This window comes from Cibotium barometz, chromosome 13 (genome assembly GCF_041138505.1).
Source record: "Cibotium barometz isolate CiBa-2024 chromosome 13, ASM4113850v1, whole genome shotgun sequence".
Classification (NCBI taxonomy): Eukaryota; Viridiplantae; Streptophyta; class Polypodiopsida; order Cyatheales; family Cibotiaceae; genus Cibotium; species Cibotium barometz.
The window spans coordinates 60452413-60478715 of record NC_141058.1 but is presented as its reverse complement, the minus strand read 5'-3'; the positions used below and the strand labels follow the sequence as shown (position 1 = coordinate 60478715).

General features: G+C 44.5%; 1 protein-coding gene across 10 annotated transcripts in view; it reads right to left on the bottom strand.

Moving 5' to 3' along the window:
* Nucleotides 1–26303, bottom strand: part of LOC147632902 (S-adenosyl-L-methionine-dependent methyltransferases superfamily protein) — a 150461-nt gene that overhangs the window by 62131 nt on the left and 62027 nt on the right. For all 10 annotated transcript variants that reach the window (XM_086807812.1, XM_086807811.1, XM_086807810.1 and 7 more), the window contains one exon: nucleotides 8361–8442. In XM_086807812.1, coding sequence (XP_086663938.1) covers nucleotides 8361–8442 — 82 coding nt within the window. The remainder of the gene's footprint in view (nucleotides 1–8360; nucleotides 8443–26303) is intronic.

Here is a 26303-nt window from a genome sequence, read left to right as displayed (position 1 = left end):
CATGTGCTTGATGAGATGAAATCTTAACTTCTTTAACCCAAGGACAGATTGAACTCCAACCTGAAGAAATCCTTGATGTTCGAGAGAAGGTTCTTAGGAACAGAATTCTGAGAGAATTATTGGTCAAATGGAAGTTCTATCCTTTTGAAGATGCCACCTGGGAGAAAGAAGCCGAATTGTTGCGGGATTACCCCCAGTTTGCGAGATGAGGACATATCGCGTTTTTCAAGTGGGAGAGAATGTAAGATTTCTTCCCAGTCCTCAAGATATCCAGTATTTTCCCCCTGTAATCAATCCCCTCTTCAGAATAATAAAAGATCTTGTTTCTACCTATTTTGACTTAGAGAGAGAAAATATTCTAGAGAGAGATTATTCAGTTTTTAGATATTTTTGGATGAAAAAATATCTCTTCTTTTTAAAATAAATTCCCTCGAAACAGAAGTTCAAAAAGAATTTCAGAAGGTGCATTAGAAATAAATTATAATCTGTTCAAAAAGCCTTAGCCTAAGAGTCCAGATTTTTTGAAAATTTTAGATTAAGGTTCCTATGGACCAATAAGATATAATTCAAATGTAGGGAGGAGATAAATTGAAGAAATAAAGAAAATCCTCCCTAAAATTGAGTAAATACTCACATAAGATGAAGAGTGAACTAAGGACCAAAGGAAATACTAAAAAACTAAATTTTTGACATCTCAGAGTAGGGATTACCCCTCATGAAGGAGGTGCCTATTTCACATGTGTAGTGGAGTTTTAAACTCTCAAATAATGACATATTTCATCTCTCCTCTCTTCTAATTCAAGTCTAGTTCCAAAAAGTAAGCTGAACTGACCCAAAAATGGTCAAAAATTGACCAAACTGATCTGAAAAATTCTAGAATCAGTTTGCTTGGTTAGAGGCTCACTTTTTCCTATAAATAGAAGTCTTCTCCTTTGTAGAAGCTTAATAGTGTTTTATGCACTCTTACTCTACTCCTCCCCATAGCCAAAAACATTGAATTCATTAATAATTCACTTGTTTTTTACTATTTCCTCTACAAAGAATTGGTGGCCACTCTTGATCCAAGCAAGAGTAGAACCCTTAATCCTTCAAGCCAAAGGATAGCTTACAAAACTCCATGTAAGTTAAAAATTCTACTTTTTTCTAATTCTATTCTATAATTTTATGATTTCTTGCTTCTTTTAATTTGAAAATTGATGTTATGTCTTGATGGAGAGGCTTTCCCCTTCTCTTCATTAAATTCAGCCCTTCTTTATCCAAGATGTGTAATCAATTAAATAGAGTTAAACTTTTTGTATTGTTTACTCTTAAAAAAATGAGAATTGATTAGATTAGAGTGCTAAATTCATCTTGGGGTAAATTCTAAGTAGATTTAGAATGTAAAAATTGAAAAATGGTCAGCCATACAAAGGAGGTTATGGCAAAATTTTCTTAAATTTTGTGAAAATAAGTTTTATCTTTATGTTATTCAAAAGAGTAATACCCTTTGTTTGTATATTCCAAAAGTGCTATTTTTATTCTATGCATAGAAAGATACATATTGGAAATATTTTTATTATAAAAGCGTTATTTTCATTAGAATTTATTTCTATGCATAGAAAGATGCATATTGAAAATATTTTTCTTATAAAAGCGTTATTTTTATTAGAATTTATTTCTATGCATAGAAAGTTGCATATTAAAAATATTTTTATTGTAAAAGCGTTATTTTCATTATAATTAATTTCTATGCATAGAAAGATGCATATTAAAAATATTTTTATTATAAAAGCGTTATTTTTATTAGAATTAATTTCTATGCATAGAAAGATACATATTGAAAATATTTTTATTATAAAAGCGTTATTTTCATTAGAATTAAATTCTATGCATAGAATTAAATTTTTATTATAAAAGCGTTATTTTCATTAGAATTAAATTCTATGCATAGAAAGATGCATATTGAAAGTATTTTTATTAAAAAAGCGTTATTTTCATTAGAATTAATTTCTATGCATAGAAAGATACATTTAGAAAATATTTTTTTATTATAAAAGTGTTACTTTTACCAATATTAATTTTATGCGTAAAGTGATGCATAAAAGAATTTTTTTAATTATAAAAGTGTTACTTTCATCAAAATTGATTTTTATGCAAAAAGTGATGCATAAAAGAATTTTTTTATTATAAAAGTGTTACTTTCACCAATATTAATTTTATGCATAAAAGAAATTTTTTTATTATAAAAGTGTTACTTTCATCAAAATTGATTTTTATGCATAAAAGAATTTTTTTATTATAAAAGTGTTACTTTCACCAATATTAATTTTATGCATCAAGTGATGCATAAAAGAATTTTTTTTATTATAAAAGTGTTACTTTCATCAAAATTGATTTTATGCATAAATTGATGCATAGAGGATTTTTATATCAAAACTAGAGTTCTCTTTAATTCTATGTTTAATTTCCATGAATAATTGATAAATGAATAAGTAAATACTCTGCAAGAAAAAAATTCTATCATTTCATATTCACTCAGATGGTAATGAAAAAACTCAGAAAAAAACTATCAAAGTCAAAATCTCAGATTAATGATTAAATTATTATTCATAGGAATTCGTGATTAGTTTAGAAATCAGTGAAGCAAATATTCAATGAATGAAATTCAGAAAAATAGTTATTGAAATATCACCCCCTTTTGAGAAAGATAGTTCAGGAAGAACCATACCAGACTCAAACCCTGAATTAGGCTATGACCAAGACTAAACTCCTTCCTCAGTTTCAAGAAAAAACGATATGACCAGTTCAAGAAAAATACACTCAAATCACCCACCGAATTTGAAACTAAGTTGATACTCTTTGATTTTGATATGAGGATCAAGGTTACAGAATTCGAGGAATCTGTTTGGAATTCAGACCTACAATCTAGAAGTCTTGGATACCGATTTAAGATATACTCATTGTATTCAAAAGAAAATCAAAATTGAAAACTTGCATAGAAACCCTATTTTCTTAAAGGACTGTCTTACGCCAGAATGCTGGAGAGAGCATTTGGTATATGTGTTTTTCTAAGAGAAGTTCGGTTGCAACAGCTAGCGGGGAGTGTTCAAAGGACGGCTCACGCGGCAAAAACCTGCCCAGGTCTTGACCAGCCTCGGTATGGTGAAAAATGGTGTCCTTCCGGTATGATAAGCGAGGGCCGACGAAGCGGTCCCTGAGTGAAGGAGGATCCTGGAGGGTTCTGACCAGGCGATGCACGAGCTCGTGGTGCTTAGGACACCCATGCGTATGTCGTGGAAGATATATATGTATGATGACGAAAAAAAAAATTATTGTAATCTATTACTGGATCTCGTTGCTGACCAGCTGGTCTCGACGGAGAGTCCAGAGTGATACCTGTTTTTGAGAAACAAGGAACTAGATGGAAATTTTGAGTTATGATATCTGTATTCAATAACTGTTTGTTCAATGGATCATTTTATAAGTTCAAGTCTTAAAGAGGAGTGTGTGCGTATCTGTTTTCTAAAGCTAAAGTTAAGAAAGGCATTCAATTATGGGTGGGTGAGTACTTATCTGGTTCTACCGATTCCAGTGGTTGGGCGGTGGCTAACCCATGGGCCGGGTGGGGTTAGGCTGGAATCAATAGAGTTTTAATAATAAAATTGTTTAATAGGAATACGCTTAGAACTCGAGTATTTAAATAAAAGCCTGAAGACTTCTCAAATGAATAGATCAACGGTTGTGCCTGATTCAATTAGGAAAAAAGCATTGATTTCTTCAAGTTAAGTCTGTAATAGTTTTCCTTCTATCTCATTTATTCAGATGAAGGTTAGTTTAGTTTCTTGATCCCGTTAGAAAATTCGTTAAGAAATTCAAAAAGGTGGAATCGTCCCCGTTTTCCGGGCAAGGAAAATTTTTCCGGTTTTGGTTTCAGAACGACCACCAAATTAGTCTCGTGCCTGGACATTCGAGGGCGAGGCCCCAAGTGGGAAACCCTGCCCCGCGCAAGAGGAAGCTACTTCCGCTGCTACCAACCGGATGTGCAGAGGGGACAGTGGGATCTCACAAATGGGTTCCTCCAAGAAAGGAGTATATTTGATAACATCTTTTCTTTCTGGGAAGCTGTCGAGTGGGCAAAGTCTAGTCAACAGCCTCTTGCCATTCTTTTTCTTGATTTTGAAAAAGCTTATGCCAGTGGATTGGGATTTTTTGAAGGGCACTATGGCACACATGGGGTTTTCCCAAAATTGGATCAGAGGGGTGTCCTACCTATACAGGGAAGCTCATATCACTGTTTAAGCCTATGGGGAGCGCAGTGAGCGTTTTCAGATTTCCCGTTCAGTGAGGCAGGGCTATCCCCTCGCCCCTTTACTGTATCTCATTGTAGCTGAGGCTATGAGCAGGTTTCTTCGGGCTGCCCCTGGTGTTGTGGGTCTCAAGCTGCCTTTATGCACGGAGGAAGAGTTTTTGGACTCTGAGTTAGCAGATGATACGGCATTGTTCCTTGAGGCTTCACATGCTTGTTTATGTGCTTTCCGGACAGCCTTGGAGGCCTTTTGTTTGGCAGCAAGACCTACTATCAATTGGCATAAGTCAGTCGGTTTTTGGATCAATGATTCTCCTCTTGCAAATGGGGGTACAGATGTTGGTTTTATTTGGATTGAGAGAGGATGCTCTGCCAGATACCTTGGTTGTCAGGTGGACGTTGACATCTCCCCTGCAGAAAAGTTTGCTCCGGTGCTCTTAAGCATTAAAAGCAAACTTCATCATTGGAGTAGGAGGAAGCTCGACTTGGCCTCTAGAGCTTTGGTGGTTAACCAAGTTTTGCTAGCCACGGCTTGGTTTATTGCTTTGTGCTGGATTTTTCGTGAGGGCTGCATTGACCAGCTTTGTCGCCTTATTCGAAACTTTCTTTGGTTAGGGCTTGATGGAAATGCACACACCAGGGCTAGAGTTGCTCGGGAAACCATTATCAGGCCTAAGCAGGAAGGGGGATTGAATATCATTGACCTTGAGGTGCAATGTAAGGCTTTGCTTTGTAAGCTTGTTGTTAGGGGCTTTCTTCCAGGCACTGAGCCGTGGAAGGACTTTCTCATGCAGCAGATCACGAAGTGTGTCCCTGTTCTCACGGAGGTGACTGGACTCTGAGCTCACACTTTATTTTTTCGGATGCAGTTCACCGCTCCCCTTCATTTCCCCCTGGTTAGGTCCCTCCTACGGGCCTGGGATTGCCTGAGGAGTTTTTTGGTACCCCCCCCCCCCCCCCCCCCCCCCCCCCCCCGCGTTCAGTGGAGGAAGTTAACCGGCAGCCCATTTTGTGGAATGATTTGATCTTAGATGTGCATGGTACGCCTCTTGGGGCAGCTATGCATATTCTTTGGGCTGGCTGGGAGACCCTATGCCCCACAGTGCTGGCTTGGAAGAGGCTTCAGAGCCTCACCGAGGTATAGAGATTGGATTTCACGCAGCATTTGAGAGGCTCTAGCCGGAGGATTGCACAGATTGATGAAGCCATTCCCAACCACTGGATTACTGGATCTTTCTTGTTGAAAGGCCGTCATCATTCTTGGTTTGGGGTGTTTTCTTGGGACAGGTGTTCCTCTTTAGGTTATGGGTCTCCCCTTGCCTAGGGAGGATGATGTACCGGTCTTTTTTTCTGCACAGGATGGATGGTAGCTGGAGAGATGTGACGTGCAGGACCTTATTGAAGGCCCCCAGATTCGTCCAGTCAGAGTTGTTGGTAGGTTAGGGAAGCACGTCTTTGTTGACACCCCCCCCAGGGATGATCACAGAGAGTGTTAGGCTTTGGTTGTATGGTGGCTGCCCTATTAGACATTTGCATTGGGACCCCGGTTAGTGGGAGTGGAAGGATGCTTAAACCTTTTGAAAGGCAAGCCTTTTTTCAATTATACGGTGCGGAATGCCAGACATCTTATCTTGGGACACATTCAGAGTGTCCCTACTCTTAGACCCCATTGGGAATCTCACGGCATTTCGACTGACATTCAGAGGGTAGTTTGGCGGAGATTGTGGCATTCTTATAGGAAGCCACAGATTTCCTCCTTTATCTGGGGTCTCTTCATGGCGGTCTGGTCACCAATCAGTGGAGGTGTGTTACTGGAGCCCAGCATGCCCTAGATGTGCAGGAGTTTTGGAGTCAGTTTACCATTGTTTATGGGAATGCAGGGAAGCACAGAGGGTTTGGTCTGCGATTGCACACCTCTTTGGTAGGATTAAGAGGGATGCTATCATTTCTTTTGGTTCTATCATTTGGTTGACGTAGTCTGGGCCTCAGCTAGATTCGAGGGGACTGACAAGAGCTTGGCCATTATGGTTAGGCAAGGAGTTGCTCGACAGTGTTGTCTTCAAGATATGCCACTTTCACACTTTGTCCCTCCGACACAGAGGTTAGACAGCTCTTGGGAGATTATTGATAGCATCTTAGCCTGGAATATTTGGAAGGCTAGATGCACCGAGGCCATTGAGGGTACTCCCGTTCTTGTTTCTCAGTGTCTTTGCAGGATTTGGAGTGATATTATTCACACCATTATGGCTACTTGGGTCAGAATCCAGGGATCTTCGAGGGCTGCGGAGAGGAAGCGCGGCCAGTTTATGAGAGAGTGGGACATTGGTATCTCTTTCACATCCTCTCATTCGGGACCCTATTGGCAACACAGGGCTCCTGATTGGTTGAGATCTCCACCTTGCTTGGTGTGAGATTTCCATTTTGTAAAATTTTTTCATACTTAATAGAAGTCTCCTTTCTGAAAAAAAAAGATTGCCACGACCAGAATCCAAATCTAGCGATGGTGGAGTCTGATTTTCCTTCGGTCCACACCATTGCCTCTAACTTCTATTACAACTCTGAGCATCCCTTCCTCTCCCCTACAGGACCAAGGGCACAAGAGGGTGTCAAAAGAAGAGAGACATCGTCTCTCTAGCCTTGCATAGTTTTTTGGATTCTCTCTTCTTAGAGGGCTAGATTGTGTGTGTTGTGTTTGTGTGTTGGGGTGGCAGAGGGAAGGGGGGGGGGGGGGGGGGGTTGTTTGTGGGTCGCTGTTGTCTACTTGTTTGCCCATTGGCAGCTCCTCAATTAGGGGGTGGGGGGTGAGCCCTTCCCCATTTTCAGCTCGGCACATCAGGGCTACCCAGTAGCTTTCTACCTTTTCCTCTTCATCGGAGAGGCCATGAGAAAAGTAATACAATGGTACCATGGATATACTGAGCCATGGAAAACTGAAAGAAAAAGTAAAATCAAAACATCTGATAGTACATGTGATCAAGAGATGATCCTTTGTAGAGTGAGATATGCTATGATCAGCTAATGACGATACCCGCCTCGGCTAGAACCAATCTAATGGTGGAGTGAATGTCAAGCCTCTGTGATGGGAGCGTGTCATGTCGGCGGAGAACCTCACAAATCTGTCTCTGTGTGGTGGAGGGTCCTAATGCTCTAGGAAGGGGACATCTAGCTCACAGAATGGATCGAGCTCTCTCGTTGGGGCGTGGATCTGGAGCATGGGTACGGGTGGTGCTTTGATGTCGTAGTAGAGGAACTGTTGTGGGCAATGGATTCCGATGTGGATGTGTGTACCACAAAGAAATCTATCATGGCTCTCTATGAGGTGTCCTGTCGGAGCCGACCTACGGAGAACCAACTGGGCAGGTTGCTCAGTAATGAAAGCATTGGAGAATCTACTACCCAGGTTGCCCAGTAGCAGATTCTACATCAAAGTGATTTTACTTGTGTTTGAGATGGTTTGGATATCCAGTACCATGGGTAGAGAATTCACCAATAACTCTTGAAGCTTTGTAAACAAGTTTTCCCTTTTGGTAATAAAATAATCCAAGAAGTGGGGAGGGGGGGGACAGCCCATGTCCGGCCCATAGTGGACTGAAAGCACTTACAACATTCATACACTGGCACACTTTTATGTGTTTGTCTATTTTTGCATTGTGTTGATGATTAAGTGAATAATTAAGATAGTTGGATGACACGCATTCGTTACACACAGCACCCCCCCCCCCCCCCCCCCGGCCTGCTTTTTTTGTTTCTTGGTTTTACTACCTTGCACGAGGGTTCTTTTTGTAGCTTGCTCCTCTTTTTAAGGTTGTAGTATGCATTGAGCTGATGCCTTTTTTGACCGATAGAAGGAGCTTTTCTTCTTTTCTTTTTCCTTTTTCTTTTTTTCTTTTTTTTTTGGGGGGGGGGGGGGAGAGAGAGAGAGAGAGAGAGAGAGAGAGAGAGAGAGAGAGAGAGAAATGAAATGTTATCTTAACGTCTTCAAAAGGCCAAAGTGACCTATGAGACCAAAGTTACAACCAAAGAGAGAGAGAGAGAGGGGATCATCAATGACAAAGATAGAACTGTAATGGGTTACCTCCTCATCGGGCCCAGGAAATCCACTTCTTGAAAAGCTTTGCCTCCAACCTCTTTCATAAACAAATGATACAAAAGGGCTTCTGCGCATCCAAAAAAGTAAAATATGAGTTTGAGTTGTACTGTTGACATTGCATCTAGAAAATGATAAAGCGCAAATACTTCCAAACCGTTGATATCCGAACGATTACTAGAAAACAAAAAGTAAAATTAAAGAGACAGCCATAGCACTAGCAACGATAGCCACCAATAATTGAAATATATAAGTTTCCTTGTGGGATTCTTTTCTGCTGTCAATGTCCTGAATATAAAATGCGATTACGGTTGGCTCCTTAGCTAAGAAAGTCCACCAATAATTGAAATATATAAGTTTCCTTGTGGGATTCTTTTCTGCTGTCAATGTCCTCAATATAAAATGCGATTACGGTTGGCTCCTTAGCTAAGAAAGTCCACGTATACACTCAAAAAAATTCCTTGTCTATTACCCCAAAAAGATAAAAGATAAGGAAGTCTGTTACATCATAATCTTAGGTTATGTATGTCACAAAGGTCAAGATTTTAAACAATATCAATCAAAGAAAAAAAAGCTATCATAACAGAACCATAAAGAGAAGACCCCTTAAAATTGACAAAGCTATTCTTGCAAAAGGCTTATGATTCAGCATTCGAAATACTACAAAAAAGTTATTGACATGGATGCAGAAGTGTTTTCATGATGATGCAAGCACTGACTGCTAAAGCCAGAAGGACTCCAATCTCTTTTTTAGACTCCAAACATGTACAGTCAATTTTGACTGAAAGAAGGATCCAGTTCCAACCAAAAAATGTAAAGTCAAGCATATTACAGAAATAAATCTAAAAAGTACATGGGAGAGTGGAAACCGTAGGAGGACATGCAATATACCAATTACTTACACTACAACAGCAATCTTTTCCAAGGCTTGGATAAGCCAGCTCCAAAGCTTGATTCACATCTTTGTTTGGGCTCAAACAGGGATGGCAGGGAAACGGTGACTTCACAGACAGCTCTAATTCCCTTGTATAAGAGAAGCATCAGCATCACTGTTCCAGAGCAGAACTCTTCTTTAAAAAACTTCTGGATTATGGAATATTACAATGTATGAAGGGTCCTCAACTATATCTACCTACATAGATTAAACAAAGGCCAGGGTTGAGTATTTACACAAGATATTTTCGGGAACTCTTGTGCTGGGTGTTGTGGCTCAGCAGATAGCCACCCTCTAAGCAAGCAACTGCTCCACTTAAGTCTACCAAGATCAAACATAACATAGTTTATGGCCTCTTGTTCGACTTTCTCCCAGGCTTGCAGAATAAGAATCTCCACGTTAAACTGCATTTGAGAAACTTTGATTCTTCCACAGCAACCGGAATGGCCTAGGCATTGTAATACCTGAGATACAGAACATAGCTCTCCTCCACATATTCTTAGTGTGCATCCTTCAGGCTGCACAGCAGCTGTGGAAGGCATTGATAAGCACAAGGATTACCGGATGCACTCAAAAAAGAAAAAGCCCAGGGAGGCCAGCATAAAGATAAATAAACTGACTTGAAACCGCAGGAACCCAGTCCCTCCGCCCTCAGCCTCAGCATCACAGCTATTCTATTCCCTGCTTGGCACAACCTCCAACCAAGGTTGTTAGAGGCGTCAGTATGAGGCGGGTATGGTACGCACCTCGAAAGACTCCTATTTTTTAGAGACGTTAGAGGCGTGTTAGAGGCGTCTGTTATAATATATATATATACATACATACATACATACATATATATATATATATATATATATATATATATATATATATACATACATATATATATATACATACATATATATATACATACATACATATATATACATACATATACATACATATATATATATACATATATATACATATATATATATACATATATATACATAGATAGATATAACATATATAGTGAAAGTTGAGAGAGAGAGAAAGAAAGAAAGAAAGAAAGATTTTATTAACGTCTTCCAAAAGACCGAACTTGGCCTATGAGACAAATCGGAGTACCTGTATGGGGTATCCTCTGTCATCCCAACAAAATGAAAAAGTACTGAACAAAAAAAAGCTGAATCTGGGTGTGTAGGGGATGGAGCTCTACTACTAGGAGAATGCAACGCTACATGCATGGAGTATACAATCATGATATGCAACCTAGCTATCTCCATCCTATACCATACTGGGGGTATAAAATGGTATACATCAGTGAAGGGGGTGTCCACAGCTCCCTGAAGAACATGCCTGGGTGTGCTCTGAAGCGAGCCAGTCGCTCCGCACCCTCTCTATGAAACTGAGCTCTGATCTCTGTCATCTCTCTCTGGTATAGGCGTGGTGTCCGAAAGCCAGGTGTCCTCTGTCTCCTGCGGGCTCTAAGTGTCTCTGCTCTCTGGAGAGTAATTCCCTGCCGTGTAGGGGCTGGGAGGGGGATGGATCTCTGAAAAAATGTAGTAATCAGTGTCTGTCGCCCCCCCTCTGGAGCTGTCTGAGCCTGTAATAATGTCTCTCTGTGGTGCTGTATGTCTCGAATGTATCTCCCCAGTATGCGCTGGTCTGCTGCCTCAAAGATCTGGCATAGGGAATGTGGCTCTCTGAATAAAATGGGATATCTCTCTCTGATGGCTGTATATGCTCTGCATCTGCATACATAATGCTCCTCACTCTCCACCTCCTCTCTGCACAATCTGCATACCCTCTCCTCTCGGGGGATCCGTGCTGCTCTGCCAGTCTCAATCTCCAATCGGTGTGATGAAACTCTGAGCTGACCAATAGCCACTCGGGAGCCGTGTGGTAAAAAGCCCTCCATGTATCTAGGCCTCTCTATAAATCCATCATCAGTGATACTCATGAAGTGATCTCTGTAGTATAGCATCTTCGGTGGAAGAGGCTGTGTAGGCGATATCCATGTCTCTCGTGTATAGAGCTGCCATAGATCCTGTCTCAATACTCTCTTCCTCTCACTACTATGAGAGAGACGGATATGTGGTGCATCCCTGTCATACTGGAATGGTGGTAGATGATCCATGTCTAGGCCATGCTCTGAGAACCAATGTGTGACCTGTGCATACCATGATCCTCTGTCTCCTGCCTCAGCCAGCTGTCTAGATGCCTCAAAAGCTCTGTATGACAATCTGTCCTGTGGCATCTCTCTGAATCTGTCTAGCAGGCATATAGTCTGAAATATGGCCTCTACCATCATAGGAGGCGCAGCAAACTCTGCTCGGATAATGTCATGAGGTACTGACGGTTTGCTGCGTATCATGCGTGCCATCATGAGGGCCTGTGGTCTCTCTATCTGTGTCCACCAATGGGTAGCAAGGCCTGGCGCCCATACCGCTGCTCCATACATCAATGCCGGTGTGACTAATGTGTCAAATAGCCACCCCTTCGTCCGGGGCTCTTGAAAATGCGCCTGGTGGCACTGTCTCTCTAGCATAGCCAATGCTGCATATCCCCGTGTCAATCTAGCTCTGGCTGCTGAACCCATGGTGAAGCGTGTGGCTGCTGCTGCAGAGAAGGTAACCCCTAGGTACACGTATGATGTCACCACCTCCACCTGGCATCCTGCGAGAGTGAATGTCAGCTGACTCCTGCCCTGTCTCGATGTATGAAAGACCATAACCTTGGTTTTCCCAAGGTTCACAGTAAGACCCCTCTGTGTGCAGAAATCATCGAGTGCATGTAGATGCTGCTGTAGACCACCTGGAGACTCAGACACTAATACAATATCATCAGCATAGAGCATAATATGTACTGAGGTACCTGCTAAATCAACTCCATCTCCGCCTCCCCGAGTAATGAAGTCAGCCACCTCATCAATGTATAACCCAAATAGCGTGGGGGAAAGTGGGCATCCTTGCTTCACACCAATGATGCTAGCAATAGTCTCGGACATACCTCGTGGACATCTGACTCGCCCAAAAACCTGCTCATAGAATGCATAGATGCCCCATGTCATATTTGCTGGTATGCCAAGAGACTGTAGGCGCTGAAAGAGCCTCTCTCGTGGTACTGTGTCAAATGCCTTGCGGAAATCCACAAAGCAGCAATAGAGCTTTCTCTTCTCCTCACTCTGGCCTGATCAATCATACATCTCAAAGTGAATACATGGTCAGTGGTAGAGAAAGTTCTCTGAGCAGCAAAATTTCGTTGCAAAAGTGCTACTCAACAACTCCGCAGGCAAACCCTCTGCTAGTGCCCTGTTAAACAGGTGTGCAAGAAAAGGAGCTAAAGAATCTACTGCATATATGAGATGCTCACCCTGCAGGCCCATATGGTCGGCGGCCCGTCCATGCTGTAGGCGGCGGATAGCTTCCTGTACCATCGAGTGGGTAAGGAAGCTAGCTGTGGTAGGTCGAGGCTCCTGTGGCTGAGGTATAGGTGGCTGCTATGGGGCATGGTATAGGCCCTCTGCATATGTGTGCCATGTGTGTGGGTCTGCAATCGGTGTCGGGGTCCGGGGCTCTCTGAAGTGCCGCCATGAGACAGGGCTATCTCTACTCATGAAGAAATGAAAGATCTCTAGCTCCTGTATCTCTGCGAAGGCCCGCCTTTTGCGGCGAGTAAGTCTCCTCGTCTCTCTCCTCGACTCTTGCTCTGTGATGGCTCTCAAGGCTCTCTGTATGTGGAGCCGTGAGTATAGGGCTCTGCACTCGTCATCATACCATCTGTTCTGGGGCATAGTCCCAGGTCTCGCAGGCTCTCCTGAGTGTACACGATGTGGGAAGCTCTGTAATGCAGCCGTGTGTAGGAGTGATGCCAGTTGGGCTGTAATGGTATCCATAGGTGCCAGGGGATCCATGAGTAGGAGCCCATCCTCTACTCTGCCAGTGTATATGTCTGCCATGTCATGTGTGAAGTAGATGGTAGTGTGTGGCGTCGGTATGTGGGGGGCTGGTGATACTGGTGATCCGGCTAGTGAAAATGCCAAGTATGTATGATCTGCCCCAATAGGACGAGGTGGAATGGAGAATGAGGTGACAAGCTGTGATGCCTCCAAAGACCCCATAATGTAGTCTACCACCGTGCCTCCGGTCCGTGTATGACCCCCATGTGGGAAGCATGTCAATCCTCCTGACCCCGGCCACTGTAGCATCCCGTTATAAATAACGAGACGATGCCTGGCTCCCAACTCTAGTAAGTGGTCCCCATAATGTCCTCTGTCTGGTCCAGTGTCCTCTGATGCCCGACTAGCCCCTATCTCCTCTGGATCCACAGGGTGGAGGATCTCCATGTCATCATAGTCATACACCTCACACTGTCTGCTCTGTGTGTGGGCATTGAAGTCGCCCGTAAGAAATACTTCCCCTAGTGTAGAATAATGCATAATCTCCTCTGACAGACAAGTGTATGGCGAGGCTCCTGTCTCCTCCTCCTGTGGCATGCCCTCTGTAATGACATAGGAGAATCTTGATGGAGAAAAGTAACATAAAGCTATGTATATAACCCGGTCCTGTGAGAGCTGTAAGCTGATCCACATGTATCTGGCCTCTGGATCCTGTGCTACCACTCTCAGTCTCCCTTGTAGCTCCCGTCTGAATAGGACTGCTACTCCCCCCGACCCTCTCAAGGTACCCTAGCGTGTGGTCCTCCTGTATGCTGACTCCCACTGGAATCCCTCTACTCGAGGTAGCCCTCTCTCTGGGCTTTGATGTGTCTATGTCAGAAGTATGATGTCTCTCCTCACCATAACATGCTCCAGTCGTCCAGGCTGCACCCATAGTGAACCATTACAATTCCATACTGCCATGTGTATCTCTGTCAGTGGCCTGGTCTGTGTCCCATAGGCCCCAAACCGCTAATCCATGGGCCGGCCATTAATGATGACCCGACCATCTCGATAGAAGGCCTTCTTGCCTTCTCTCCTCGCGTGTAAGACTCGTGGCATGCAAGTTCTCCTATGCTCAAGCTGCATCCTCGTGAGATCATCATCCAAGAAAATAGGAGCTCCCTCTAAACCCCGTAGTATGACCCTCTTCCTCATGAAGGTGACCCTCTCCGTCTCTCTTGCAAACTGTAGGATGAGGGCTCGCTTGCGTGTTGAGTGTTTCCCAGCTCTCCATGCTTTGGTGAAGGGGAGAGGGTGCTCTTCCTTGTAGCCAAGCTTCATGCATAGAAGCTGTCCATCTTTCTCGGGGGTGGAGTCGGGTGTCTCGGCTATACCTGTGACTCGAATGTTGGATGAGGCGGCGGGCATGCCTCATCTTCTCCTCCTCAATGGTGGTGTGAATGATTTGGTGTTCTTCCCTTTGAGTCTCCTCCCTCACTTCTTTACGGATGTTCTTCTTCACCACCTCGACCCATCCTGACTGCTTGGCTTCGAGCTTTCCCTCCATTTCCTTTGTGATCTCCTTGGAGATCTCTTCTTTGATGGCCGTGAGAGTGTTGTCATTGATCTCCCCTTCTTCCTTCTCAGCATTCTTGATGGCTACCATTTCCACTTTCAATGCACTCACCTCCTCCTTGAGTGCCGTGTTCTCTTGTTCGAGGTTCATGACCCGTGTTTCGAGAGCTATGATGTGCCGGTGTAGTTTGTTTTCCACCTCATTGAGGTTGGAATCGGATGTCTTCTTATTCTCCCCATCTCGAGGGCCTCGAGTTTCTCTTGGAGACTCGGGGCCATTCCTCCAGATCACTCTGCAGTCCTTCCCACAGGCAGGGAGGAGAGAGAGAGAGAGAGAGAGAGAGAGAGAGAGAGAGAGTTATGTTGCTGCCTTGGGGGCCTGAGCAAGGGTGGGTGGGGAAACGGGGGCGAAATGGGAAATGGCGAACAGTGGGGAGGAAAGGGGCAGAGAGGCGAAATGGGAAGGAAAGGGGCAGAGAGGCGAAATGGGAAATGGCAGGCGAAATGGGAAATGGTGAACAGTGGGGAGGAAAGGGGCAGAGAGGCGAAATGGGAAGGAAAGGGGCAGAGAGGCGAAATGGGAAGGAAAGGGACAGAGAGGTGAAATGGGAAATGGCAGGCGAAATGGGAAATGGCGAATAGTGGGGAGGAAAGGGGCAGAGAGGCAGAGAGGCGAAATAGGAAATGGCGAACAGTGGGGAGGAAAGGGGCAGAGAGGCGAGAGAGAGAGAGAGACTAGAGTGTGTATGTATGAGCCTTGAGGGAGGGAGAGAGAGGGTGTGTATGAGAGAGGGAGAAATGAAATGAAATGAAATGTTATATTAACGTCTTCAAAAGGCCATAATGACCTATGAGCCTTGAGGGAGAGAGAGTGTGTGTGTGAAAGAAAGAAAGCTGTATTAAACGTCTACAAAAGGCCAAAATGACATATGAGACCAAAATAGTCCATCCTCATCATCTGGATACATCATCAAGATTCAAGGGTACAAAGTAAAATGAAATGAACTGAAATGAACCGGTAGAGTATAGAGAGCTCCAAAAGTGGGTATAAAAAACATCATCATACTAGTGTGTTTGAAGTTTGAACTTTGAACTTTGGGTCTTGAGAAAGGCTTAAGGGAGGGAGGGAGAGAATGAGGGAGAAAGAAAGAAAGAAAGAAAGATTGTATTAACGTCTCTCTCAGGCCAAAGAGAACTGGCCTATGAGACAAAACCATGTACAATGTATGTGGTATCTCTGAGTATCAAATGGTGCTCAGTGCATAATACAACAACTGGAAGAAAACTGAAAGAAAACTGCTACTGTGAGGTCGGGATGTATGTACATATATAAGGATGGAGCACTACTGGGGTAAATGCACAACTATATGCCAGGGTGATACAACGATGCTCAATGCAGGCATGCTCCTAGTCAGCTCCATCCTGTGGTGAGGGGGGGTGTAATATGTCATACATGTCAGCGCCAGTCGTAATGATATGCAAGATGGCCGCCAGATCAATGGGTCCCGGCTGTCCTCTCTCCTATAGTCGCCTTTGGTGTCATGCTTGAATATCCCTGATCATATGTCGATGTTTGTGGGAAGGTCGGTATCCGGGCGCTCGTGGACGCCGCAATGCTTGAATCTCCTTTGCTCTCCTCAAAGTGACTCCTCGGCCCATCACTGTGGGATCTGGCATGGCTGTCCTCTAGAAGAAATCGGTCAGCTGAGTCTGTCGGATCTGGGCTCTCCTCTCTCCTGTGACTGGAGTAACTACTCTCTGTGTCTTTGTATCTCTAGTAAGAAGCGCCCAAGTACTCATTGGTCTGATATCTACAGGATGGACTAAAAAGATGTGTTTGCTCCTCTGAAGAGAGTAGGGTAGGTGGCTGTGATCCCATCATAATATGGACATCTGCATACAAAGTGTGACTCGCTCTCCACATCCTCTCTGCATAATCTCTCCTCCCGCGGGATGTGGGTTGCTCATCCAACCTCAATCTCCAGGGGGTGTGATGAAACTCGGAGCTGTCCAATCACTACTCTCAGAGCATGTGGAAGATATAGATCCATGTAGTGCCGTCTCTGAATGAAACCATCATAAGTTAGCATCAAGAAATGATCTCTGTAGTATGCCATCTTCGTACGAAGAGGCTGTGATGGTGTCACCCATGTGCGCATGATATGTCTCTGCCTCAGCTCCTGCCTGATGACTCTATTCCTTTCAGTGTGTGAGAGGGAGTGGTGTGGGGCATGTAGATCATACTGGTAGGTGGTAATCGGTCCATATCATACCCAAAACACTGGAGCCACTAGACTACCTGTGTATACCATGAGCGACTGTCCCCTGACTCTGCAAGCTGCTTGGATGCCTTAAAAGCAATGCGCGGGAGTCGGTCCACCGGCATGTCACTGAGTCTATGCAAGAAACATACTGTCTGAAAGAGTGCCTCCACTAGCATCGATGGTGCAGCAAACTCTGCTCTCACAATGTCATGGGGAACGGATGGCTTGCTACGAACCATCCGGGATAGCAGTATGACCTGTGGACGCTCTATCTGGCTCCATGTGGAGGCTGCCAAGCCTAGTGTCCAAACTGGGGCGTACATCAGGGATGGGGTGACTAAAGTGTCAAAAAGCCACCCTTTTGTACGGGGCTCCTGGAAATGTGCCTGATGGCTCTGTCTCTCTAGCATAGCCAACGCTGCCTACGCTCGGTGAGTCGATCATGGGCTGCCTACGTCATGGAGAATCGCCCGGCTCTGCTGGTGAATGTAATCCCCAAATATACATAAGATGTAGAGACGTCTACTTGGCTGCCCTCAAACATAAAAACAGATCTCCTCCTCATTGCTAGCGATGTGTGGAAGATCATAACCTTGGTTTTCCCAAGGTTCACCTTGAGGCCTCTGTCTCTGCAGGAAAGCTCTAAAGCCCCTAGATGCTGCTGTAGTCCCTCCTGTGTCTCTGAAATCAGAATAATGTCATCAGCATATAGCATAATATGTACCTGTGTGTCCGAGATCTGCCCACCGACTCCACCTCCTCGCTGAATATAGTCTGCTACCTCGTCGATGTATAGCCCGAAGAGGGTGGGAGATAGTGGGCATCCTTGCTTCACACCAATGGTGCTAGCAAAGTCTGCAGACATACCTCATGGGCATCTAACCTTGGCTGCCACACGCTCATAAAGAGCATAAATTCCCCACATCATCTCTGTAGGTACTCCCATTGTCATGAGTCTCTGAAAGAGCCGCTCTCGAGGAACCGTATCGAAAGCAGCAATGTAAGCGCCTGCCCCGGCTCCTGGCCTGCTCAGTCAGTATCTTGAGAGTGAAGACATGGTCAATGGTGGAGAAGCCTCGCCGAAAACCTGCCTGTCCAGAGCTCGGAGACTGTGGGCCTGTGCATAGTGACTAAGCTATGCCTCCAATACTGCCCCATATAATTTGGCCAATGTATGACCAACCATGATAGTCCTGTAGTTGGCTGGGTCCATACGGTCCCCAGCCTTATGTAAAGGCACTACAGTATGCATAGTCCATGTCTCAGGCAAACCCTCTGCTAGAGCTCTATTAAAAAGCCAGGCAATGAAGGGTGACAGAGTCTCTGCTGCATATATAAGGTGCTCTCCCTAGAGGCCTGTGTGATCCGCGGCTCTCCCATGCTGTAATCTCCGTATAGCTGAAGTGACCATCTCGCTGGTGAAGAAAGTAGGGGCTGTGGGGCACTGCTCTGATGGCTGAGGGATAGGTGGTTGTGATCCATAACTTGTGTTGTCAGCACCTCCGTCAGATGATACTATCTCCAACCCAACTGCATTGGGCCTTGGGCCCTTAAAGCCCCCGTCTAAAGACTCAAAGCAGCAAAATATATATATATTATTACCATTTTTTATTTTTATTTTTATTTTGGTGTGGACGCCTCGATCAAGCAATCGTATGCCTCGAACGCCTCAAACTGTTAGAGGCGCGCCTCGTAACAACTATGCCTCCAACAAAGCTAGTTCAGCTATGCAATGCTTCGAGGGAGTGCCTTCGTCAACCTATATTCTAAAATATACATGAAAGGTAAAATAGTAAAACGAAAAAGAAATGAGGATAAACTTGAGAGAATAGAGGAGAAATGTGGAGTCGATCATGATTTGGAGGAGATAGCGAGGAACTTTGGAAAAGAAAAAATAATAGAAGAAAACATTTGCGAGGGCCATCTTTCAACGAGATTAGGGAACGGGAAATGGAGAAAAGGGAAACGGCAACTTGAACGAAACAAAGTTTCTCCATTAACACTAGGAAACGGCAACAGCATAGATAAAAAGAAAGGCAAAGTTCAAACTTCACACTTTAAACACATGCAAAATACGTTGACACACTCGATTCATGCTACATAAGTGCCCTCAAAATAGCATTGAGTCCAATATACTAAAATACAAAATGTCATGACAAATAAGATGTCATAGAAGTACTTAAAAAACACAAACAAAAGCTTTGGAGTCTGAATCATGATATAAACCAAGATCCAAGATCATGGTTATTGAAGGTCCTCCTTCTCCTCCGTGTCATTTTGCTCATCTCTTGACTCTGATGCCTGTGACTCTCTATCGGGACAAATAGAAGATGCCGCCCCAGCATCAGTCTCTGTAGCTACAGCTCTATCTGCTGATGCATGTGCTCATGTCACACGAGCTGGTGCCATCAACTTCTCGTACACCATGGCATACATGCCGTGCTCCTCTAAAGGAATCTTTGGTACGTCCTTCACTTTCTCTATGTTGATCTTGTCGATATTCACTTGGCGCGGCTCAATGGGATTCATAGTAACATGAAATGTTTCATCCGTTTCGTCATTTCGAAGGTTTTGTTTCGTCTCTTTTGGACGAAATGCAAAGGTTCCGAAATGACAGTTCTTATATACACATACCAAATTTATACTATAACCAATAGAAAGATGAAGATGTATTTTTTGGGACTAGTGGGTATGAAATTTATGATTTTGGGAGTAGGTTTTTTGGTATTTTCAAAATTTGGGCGAGAAAAGGAGAGAGGAGGAAAGAAACAAGTTGGAAGGGAAGAGAGAGGTGAGAAGAAAAGGAGAGAAAGTTGGAAGACAAGAAAAGGAGAGAAAGAGGAGGGGTGGACCATGGAGGAGAAGAGAGAAAGAGGAAAAGGGAAGAGGAAGAGGACAAGGAGAAGAAGTGAAGGAGCGAAAAGGAGGAGTGGACGAGGAGAAGAGGCGGAGCAACAAGTTGCGGCCAAGAAGAAGCATCGGATGCGTGAAGTGGTGAATGGGCAGCAAACAAGGACGGAAACGATGGCAAAAATCGCATTTGCAAAAAAAAAAAAAAACTTTCGCCCATTTTTTTGGACCTCACTTTACATTTGGGCGAAACACCGTTTCGATGGACAAGTTTCGTTTTGTTTCGAAACGTTTCGTGCCGTTTCGAGAGGTCAAAACGGGTTTTCATGTTACTATGATGGGATTACGATGTTGCTCACTTAGACGGAGGTTGTAGTAACAATAAACCAACCATTCTAATAGAGCAATAAACAATATGTTCCTCTTGTTTGTAGGGAAGAGGAAACATGTGCTCCAATTTCTCTCGCAAGGACTATAACTGCAATCGTGTGAGAGAACTCGTAATGCAAGGGGTTTCTATCATGAAGAGGACAGAAAAAAATTTGTGAGTACAGTGTACTCCGAATTTCAATTGAAGAGTAATTTGTAAGTAGTAAGTTATAACTAGTGAATGCATACCAGATTAGGGGTACCAATCCCATATTTCTCCCACCATGAGACTGTTTGCAGTTGAGTCTCTCTCATAACTGTAGTGGCTCTCCCAAAGGCATGGCTCCCATTGCGAAACACCAAGTGCTCATCCTCTAGCTTCCTAAAGGGTTCAAGATCACCTCATGTTCACGTATGGATGTACTCCTGTCACCCCTCCTCCAACTCCTCGTTATTGAAGTGCTCCTCATTCTGCCATAAAGGGTGCTGTATATGGGCAACCTGCCATAAAGGGTGCTGTATATGGGCAACCATATGGATTAGTCTATGAAACCAATCCCATATGCGACCAAGGGTGATGCCCTCCATGTCTATGATGTGGAGCACACTGTAAATGGGCTGAGTCACCTCATCCAACCAGCCGTCTTGCATAACAGTGCGCATAAAAGCAACTCCCTTGGGCTGCTCCCAATCCTCCCATGCCATCATCTTTGCATATGGAAGAATGCCTAGAATCCACTGGGTGGGAGGTGTTAAAGCACATAATCTTGGTTTTCCAAAGATTCACCATAAGAGGTCCTTCTCATATGGCCAATCGTGATGGTTTGGTAGTTATTTGGCTCCATGGGGTCTCTTGCTTTATGGATGGGAACAATGTTGTGTGCAGTCGAAGAGGAAGGGAAGCCTTCACAGGCCTGATGAAAATATGTGCAAGGATAGAAGCTAAGATGGTGGATCCATGTGCAAAGTGCTCCGTGTGGAGGTCCTCGTTGTCCTGAGCTCTATTATTATGTAGCCATACAAATAGCGCCTCCATAGCTTAAAAGCATGTATCAGTGCAAAAAGTTCTCTCTCAGTGGGTTGAGTTTGTGAAGAAGCAAAAGAAAACTATTCTCGAACGAACATGACATTGCATTGGAAGAGGAAAAACACAGGAAAGCAAAGGAGCTAAACGTCACAGGGTCATGGGATTCCCAAAAGGCCCCACACCTCAAGAAGATGGGACGGCATTATGAGAGCACGAACTCCCTTTCAAGATGCATGGCAAGTTGGGAAGGACTTGTCGAGGGAACAACCCCTCCTCCCTAAGTTTAAGAATTGCAATGGAAGAGATATCATCTTTTACACAAGACTGATCCAAATCCCTAAGAGAGGGTTACCAGAGGTGTCTGGATATGCTTGGGAGTCAGCCCTTAGAGGGCAGACACGCACCACTGGAGAGAGGGGGACGGAGGGGGTTTTGGGGACGAGTAACATCTTGTTTCTGCTTCATATGCGCAGGATGCTCACAGTGATTAAACAGGATGATGAGGCCCGGTTTACGTGGATGCGTTTAGCCAGGACTAGGCTCAGGTTGATGTACATAGCAGTATGCTACTTCCGAACTGAAAAATCGTCTTTTGCATGTGCCTTGACGCTGATAGGTGAGTCCCCATAGACAACATTGTTTGCAGACATTGCAGAGTTCTTCTGATGCACAAGAACAGTGAGGAAACAAATCCCGATGTATGATTTCCAAGATGATGCCACCATTCTGTCTGAGATTGATCTTAATGAGATGGGTTTGAAACGGACCTCTCAAGATAACAGCACCTGTTACAGCAGATGGGGGAGACTTCCTAGACATGGGGCCATGCATGAGCAGATTATGTTCAATGAGATGTCCCGTTGGCCTACGTTCCTTGCACCCACATAGTGGAGGTTCTAGAATAGCAGATCACCTCATGGGGTCTCCTGCTCTCATACCATGCACGCTTTCTCCTGAGAGTGAGTCAATGGAAGATTTTTTGCATCTAACGTGTTGAGATCAATCCATGTCTCTCTTGTGTAGGAGGCAGAGCTTTTGTGGCTTTGCATTCCTCATCATACCACCCATTTTGAGAGTGTGAACCCATCGGTAAACTGGTTAAGGAGCATGTGGTGTAAGAAAAGCTGGTATTGGTGGAGTCATGAATGATAGATGAAAGTTTGGATGTGATTCTCGATATTGCGAGGGAGGGGTCAAGGGCTGCAATATGGCGGGAGAGGGGAACCTCATAAATGTGGTTCAGATCATGGTGAATATGGATATGAGTGAAAGTAGAACTTGGGGGAATTGGTAGGGGAGGTAAAGCAGGGCATGAGACAGTGAATGAGACGTAAGTGTGGTCGGCTCCTATAATGGTGAATTTTGGGGTATGTTTCTTGCTAGACGAAAACAAGAATATACCAACTCTTCTTGAGCGAGGATAACTCTAACACATGGTGCATTCTGGAGGGAAAAAAACCCCCCACACACATCGAAAATCCTAGCCTTTGGGAGACCTATGTAAAAATTCTTTATGATGTGCTGAATCAACCCATACTGCATATGACACAAATCCCACGACACACATCATCTTTCATCTTCAATGCCACCAATGTCACGCAAGCACTTAAGAAGTTGCATAATGGGAGAGAAAAAGATCATGAAGATTTGTGCGCGGAACACTTTGTCCACAAGCAACATGTGCTTGATCCCATCCTTGCAAATCTCTTCAATAGTGCTCTTTGTGAAGGCTTTCCACTATCCTGGACCACAAGCACCATTGTGCGCATCCACAAAGCAGAAGACCCCATAGATCTGAATACCTACACGACTATCATGATTGGCCACACAATGGCCAAGATCTATGAAGAAGTGTTGAGGCAGAGATCAGCTTTATGGCTGAGAGGTTGGGGTACAGTGCATCATGTCAGGCAGCCTTTAGGAGGATTCCTACCGATATACCTTTTCACTCTACGGGCCATCATAGAGGAGGCCAAGTCAAGAAAGCAGCATGTATGCTGTTATGTTCCATATTGTGTGGACATAATGTGGCTAGTGTGAGGCTGGCCGGACAGTTCTTATAGCAGTGTGAACTAGTCAAGTGACTATATAGTTGGGATTTTGACTCATTTGTGGGCACTTCCCGTTGTGGACCTCTACCTTGGGACTGGGGCATCCCAAGGGTCCCAACAGCTAGTGGTTAGCCCACTAGTGTGAAGCAGTGGGAAAAGTGGAATCGGATCACTTAGATGAAACGATCTGACTATGAGCAAAATGATCCACCTGGAGTAGAACTATCTGGCTGCTGAAGTAGTAGTAGCTGAATTGCAGGTGAGGAGTTGAATCCCTTGTAAAAATCGACTGCAATGGAGCTGTTGCTTGAAGTAGAAGAGTTGACTCAACAAACCTCTTGTCATCTCTTAAACCTAAAGACAAAGCTCAAATAAAATTCCAAGTGAGTGGAGTTTTTAAATTATTTTTCTTCCTCAATTTTCTAAAATTTTGATTTTAAAAATCAACTAAATTTCAATCATAAACCAAATTGTTCATAAATTTTCAACACATAAAAATACATATTTCACTCTTTTTTGTGGAGATGAAAATGTGAATTTTTACCTACACATTTTATGGTGAATTGTGTGATGGAGGCAAGTGATTTGTCACTATCACATATATGTCTATTTAATTTTATTTTATTTATGCTTATGTGGTAAGAAATTATGTATTTGGATATGCATAATTGTGTTGTGTATTTATATATGGTTTGTGCCATGAGAAGCACATGGGATTTGGTTAATTTTTTGAAAAGTCTGCGATGTTTGGAAATATAGGAAAGTTATGTCAAAATTTTCCTAGAATTTCATGTATAAAAATTTGGAAAATTAGAGAAGAAAACTAAAGCTTTGTTTGGTATTTTGGGTTAAAAGATGATTTACACATACACCAAAGCTAAACTTTTTAAATTGTTTGGCAAAAAATATGGAAGCTTCTCCTCCTTGGTCATAGACCTGCTGCAATGGGACAAGACACTAGTGGTCCTCTTCCAACAGTTTTGCAAGCTCAGTGGGTGCGGGGGCGTCCTATTGAGCCACAACCATATATGGTCCTTATCGATCCGAATGAGTGTCGGAGTTTTCTTTTCCCCCCCTGGAAAAAGATCCTTCAATAAGTTAAAGAAAAACAACCAGAAAGGGCTAGATACAACCACCAGGGGCTACATACAAACTCACCTCATTTAAGGGCGGGAGTCAAATGATCACGAGGGGAAGAGACGCTTCTCCTCTGGCTGGCTGCTCTATGAGGAGAAGGTTATCTCATACAAGGGGAGGGGGTGGGAACAACAACACAGGTGGTCTATGGGTCTCCTCTATCTGTGAGGAAAGGGTTGGGCCTCCAAAGTCGCAAGAAAGCTTCCTGCCGCTTCCTCATGCGGTTTGAACCTCCTTGTCACTTCCCCCACCGACCGCGGAGGGTATGAATGATATCAAGCCATATGCTCCCCATGGTCTCCGCCAGTAGAGTGTGCACTGTGGGTACCCTCGATGGCCTCGCTGCATCTAGCATGCCAAATGTGCCAGGCTGCTATGCTATTGCAAATCCCCCATCTCTGGCATGAGCTTGGCCGCCAGTCACCTGTAGGTGGGCCTCTGACTGGTACTGCTACAATACGATGGTGAGAGATCTGAAGACCTAGCCCTCCCCCATCCTCCTCATAAGCCCTAACCACTCCCGCCTCTGTGACCCAAGCAACAATGCCACATGTGATGATCAGGGTCGATGCCCTATCCATAGCAAAGATGCGGAGAATCCTCTGCCAAATTTGTTGAACCTTCAGGCAATCTCAAAGGCAATGTCTCTGAGTCTCCTGGGGGTGGCCGCACCGCGGGTAAGCCGCTAGTCAACCACCAACTGCCAACCAAGTACCGACCGCTAAACTCCTATGTGCCATCAACCAAAGAAAGAGGGTGTTAGAGGCCCTGAGACTGCCAATGTGTTGCTGCTGCTTGCCAATGTGCCATCTATCTCGAGCATCTGGATCCTGTGGCCTAGCAGCGCAGTATACGCAAAGAAGGGGGCATCCGGAGTCTCCTTTTGATCCGCTGGATCATGCCAAGTCCACTCTCCTGGATCCCACTGCAAGCGCATGAGAGGGCGGCACTCCCATATCCATAGCCGCCATAAGCTCTCCCTGGCCACCTTGGCCGGTGCTGGATCAATATGCCATTCTCTTGCCTGAAAACCAATCACCCTCACCCTTTGCAAGGTGCAGCCACTAAAATAATCCTCCAAAGGAAGCTCAGATCTCTCTAGTCTGCTATGGGATCCAATCGAGAAAGGGAGCAGACCAATGTCCTCATCTGCTCCGTGGACCGCCACTAGGATATCATGCCGCGTAAACATGCCTAGCCACACTGGGGGAGTCAGGTTTGGGGGATAGTTGAGTCGATGTCGATGCTGAGCCTATCTCTGCCCCGGATCCCTCTGAGGCCCCTCTTCTGCACCTTCGGGGGTAACTACCTGTGGGCGATCCAATCTCCAAGAGACGTGGCTGGTCCCATGCTGAAGGCGCCCCAAGAAACGTGCGGTCGGGCCCCTAGCATGTGGCCACTGGGTAAACGGATCAAGCCTCAAGAGGTTCTAGACCAAAGGCTGCCGAAGCCACTCCTCTGATGCAATTGAAGCTATCTGTCTGAGGGTGGGCCTAAGGTGCTCCCAAGCACGAAGTAAGCTGGTTGCAAATCTATCCTCAAAAGCCAGGCTAAAACCGTGGGCTCGCATCTCTTCGAGGATCCATTGGGTACTCTGATGCCAAGGGCCCCCAAGACTGCGGGTTGAAATCCCCCCCTCTGCGACAAGGCTGAATATTCACTCTCCGTGCCACCTTGGCCCGAATGGCCTCCCATCACTTCCGGCCCATAAGAAATTCCAGATCAATCGTTGTACCTGGCCAATACAAGCCCAAGAAAAGGCCCAGCACAAAGTGATGTACCACATGGTGGCCAGAAGTACCTCGTTCGCCACCACCACCCTGCCTGCTAGGGATAGCCTCGTCGAGCTCCAATAAAGAAGC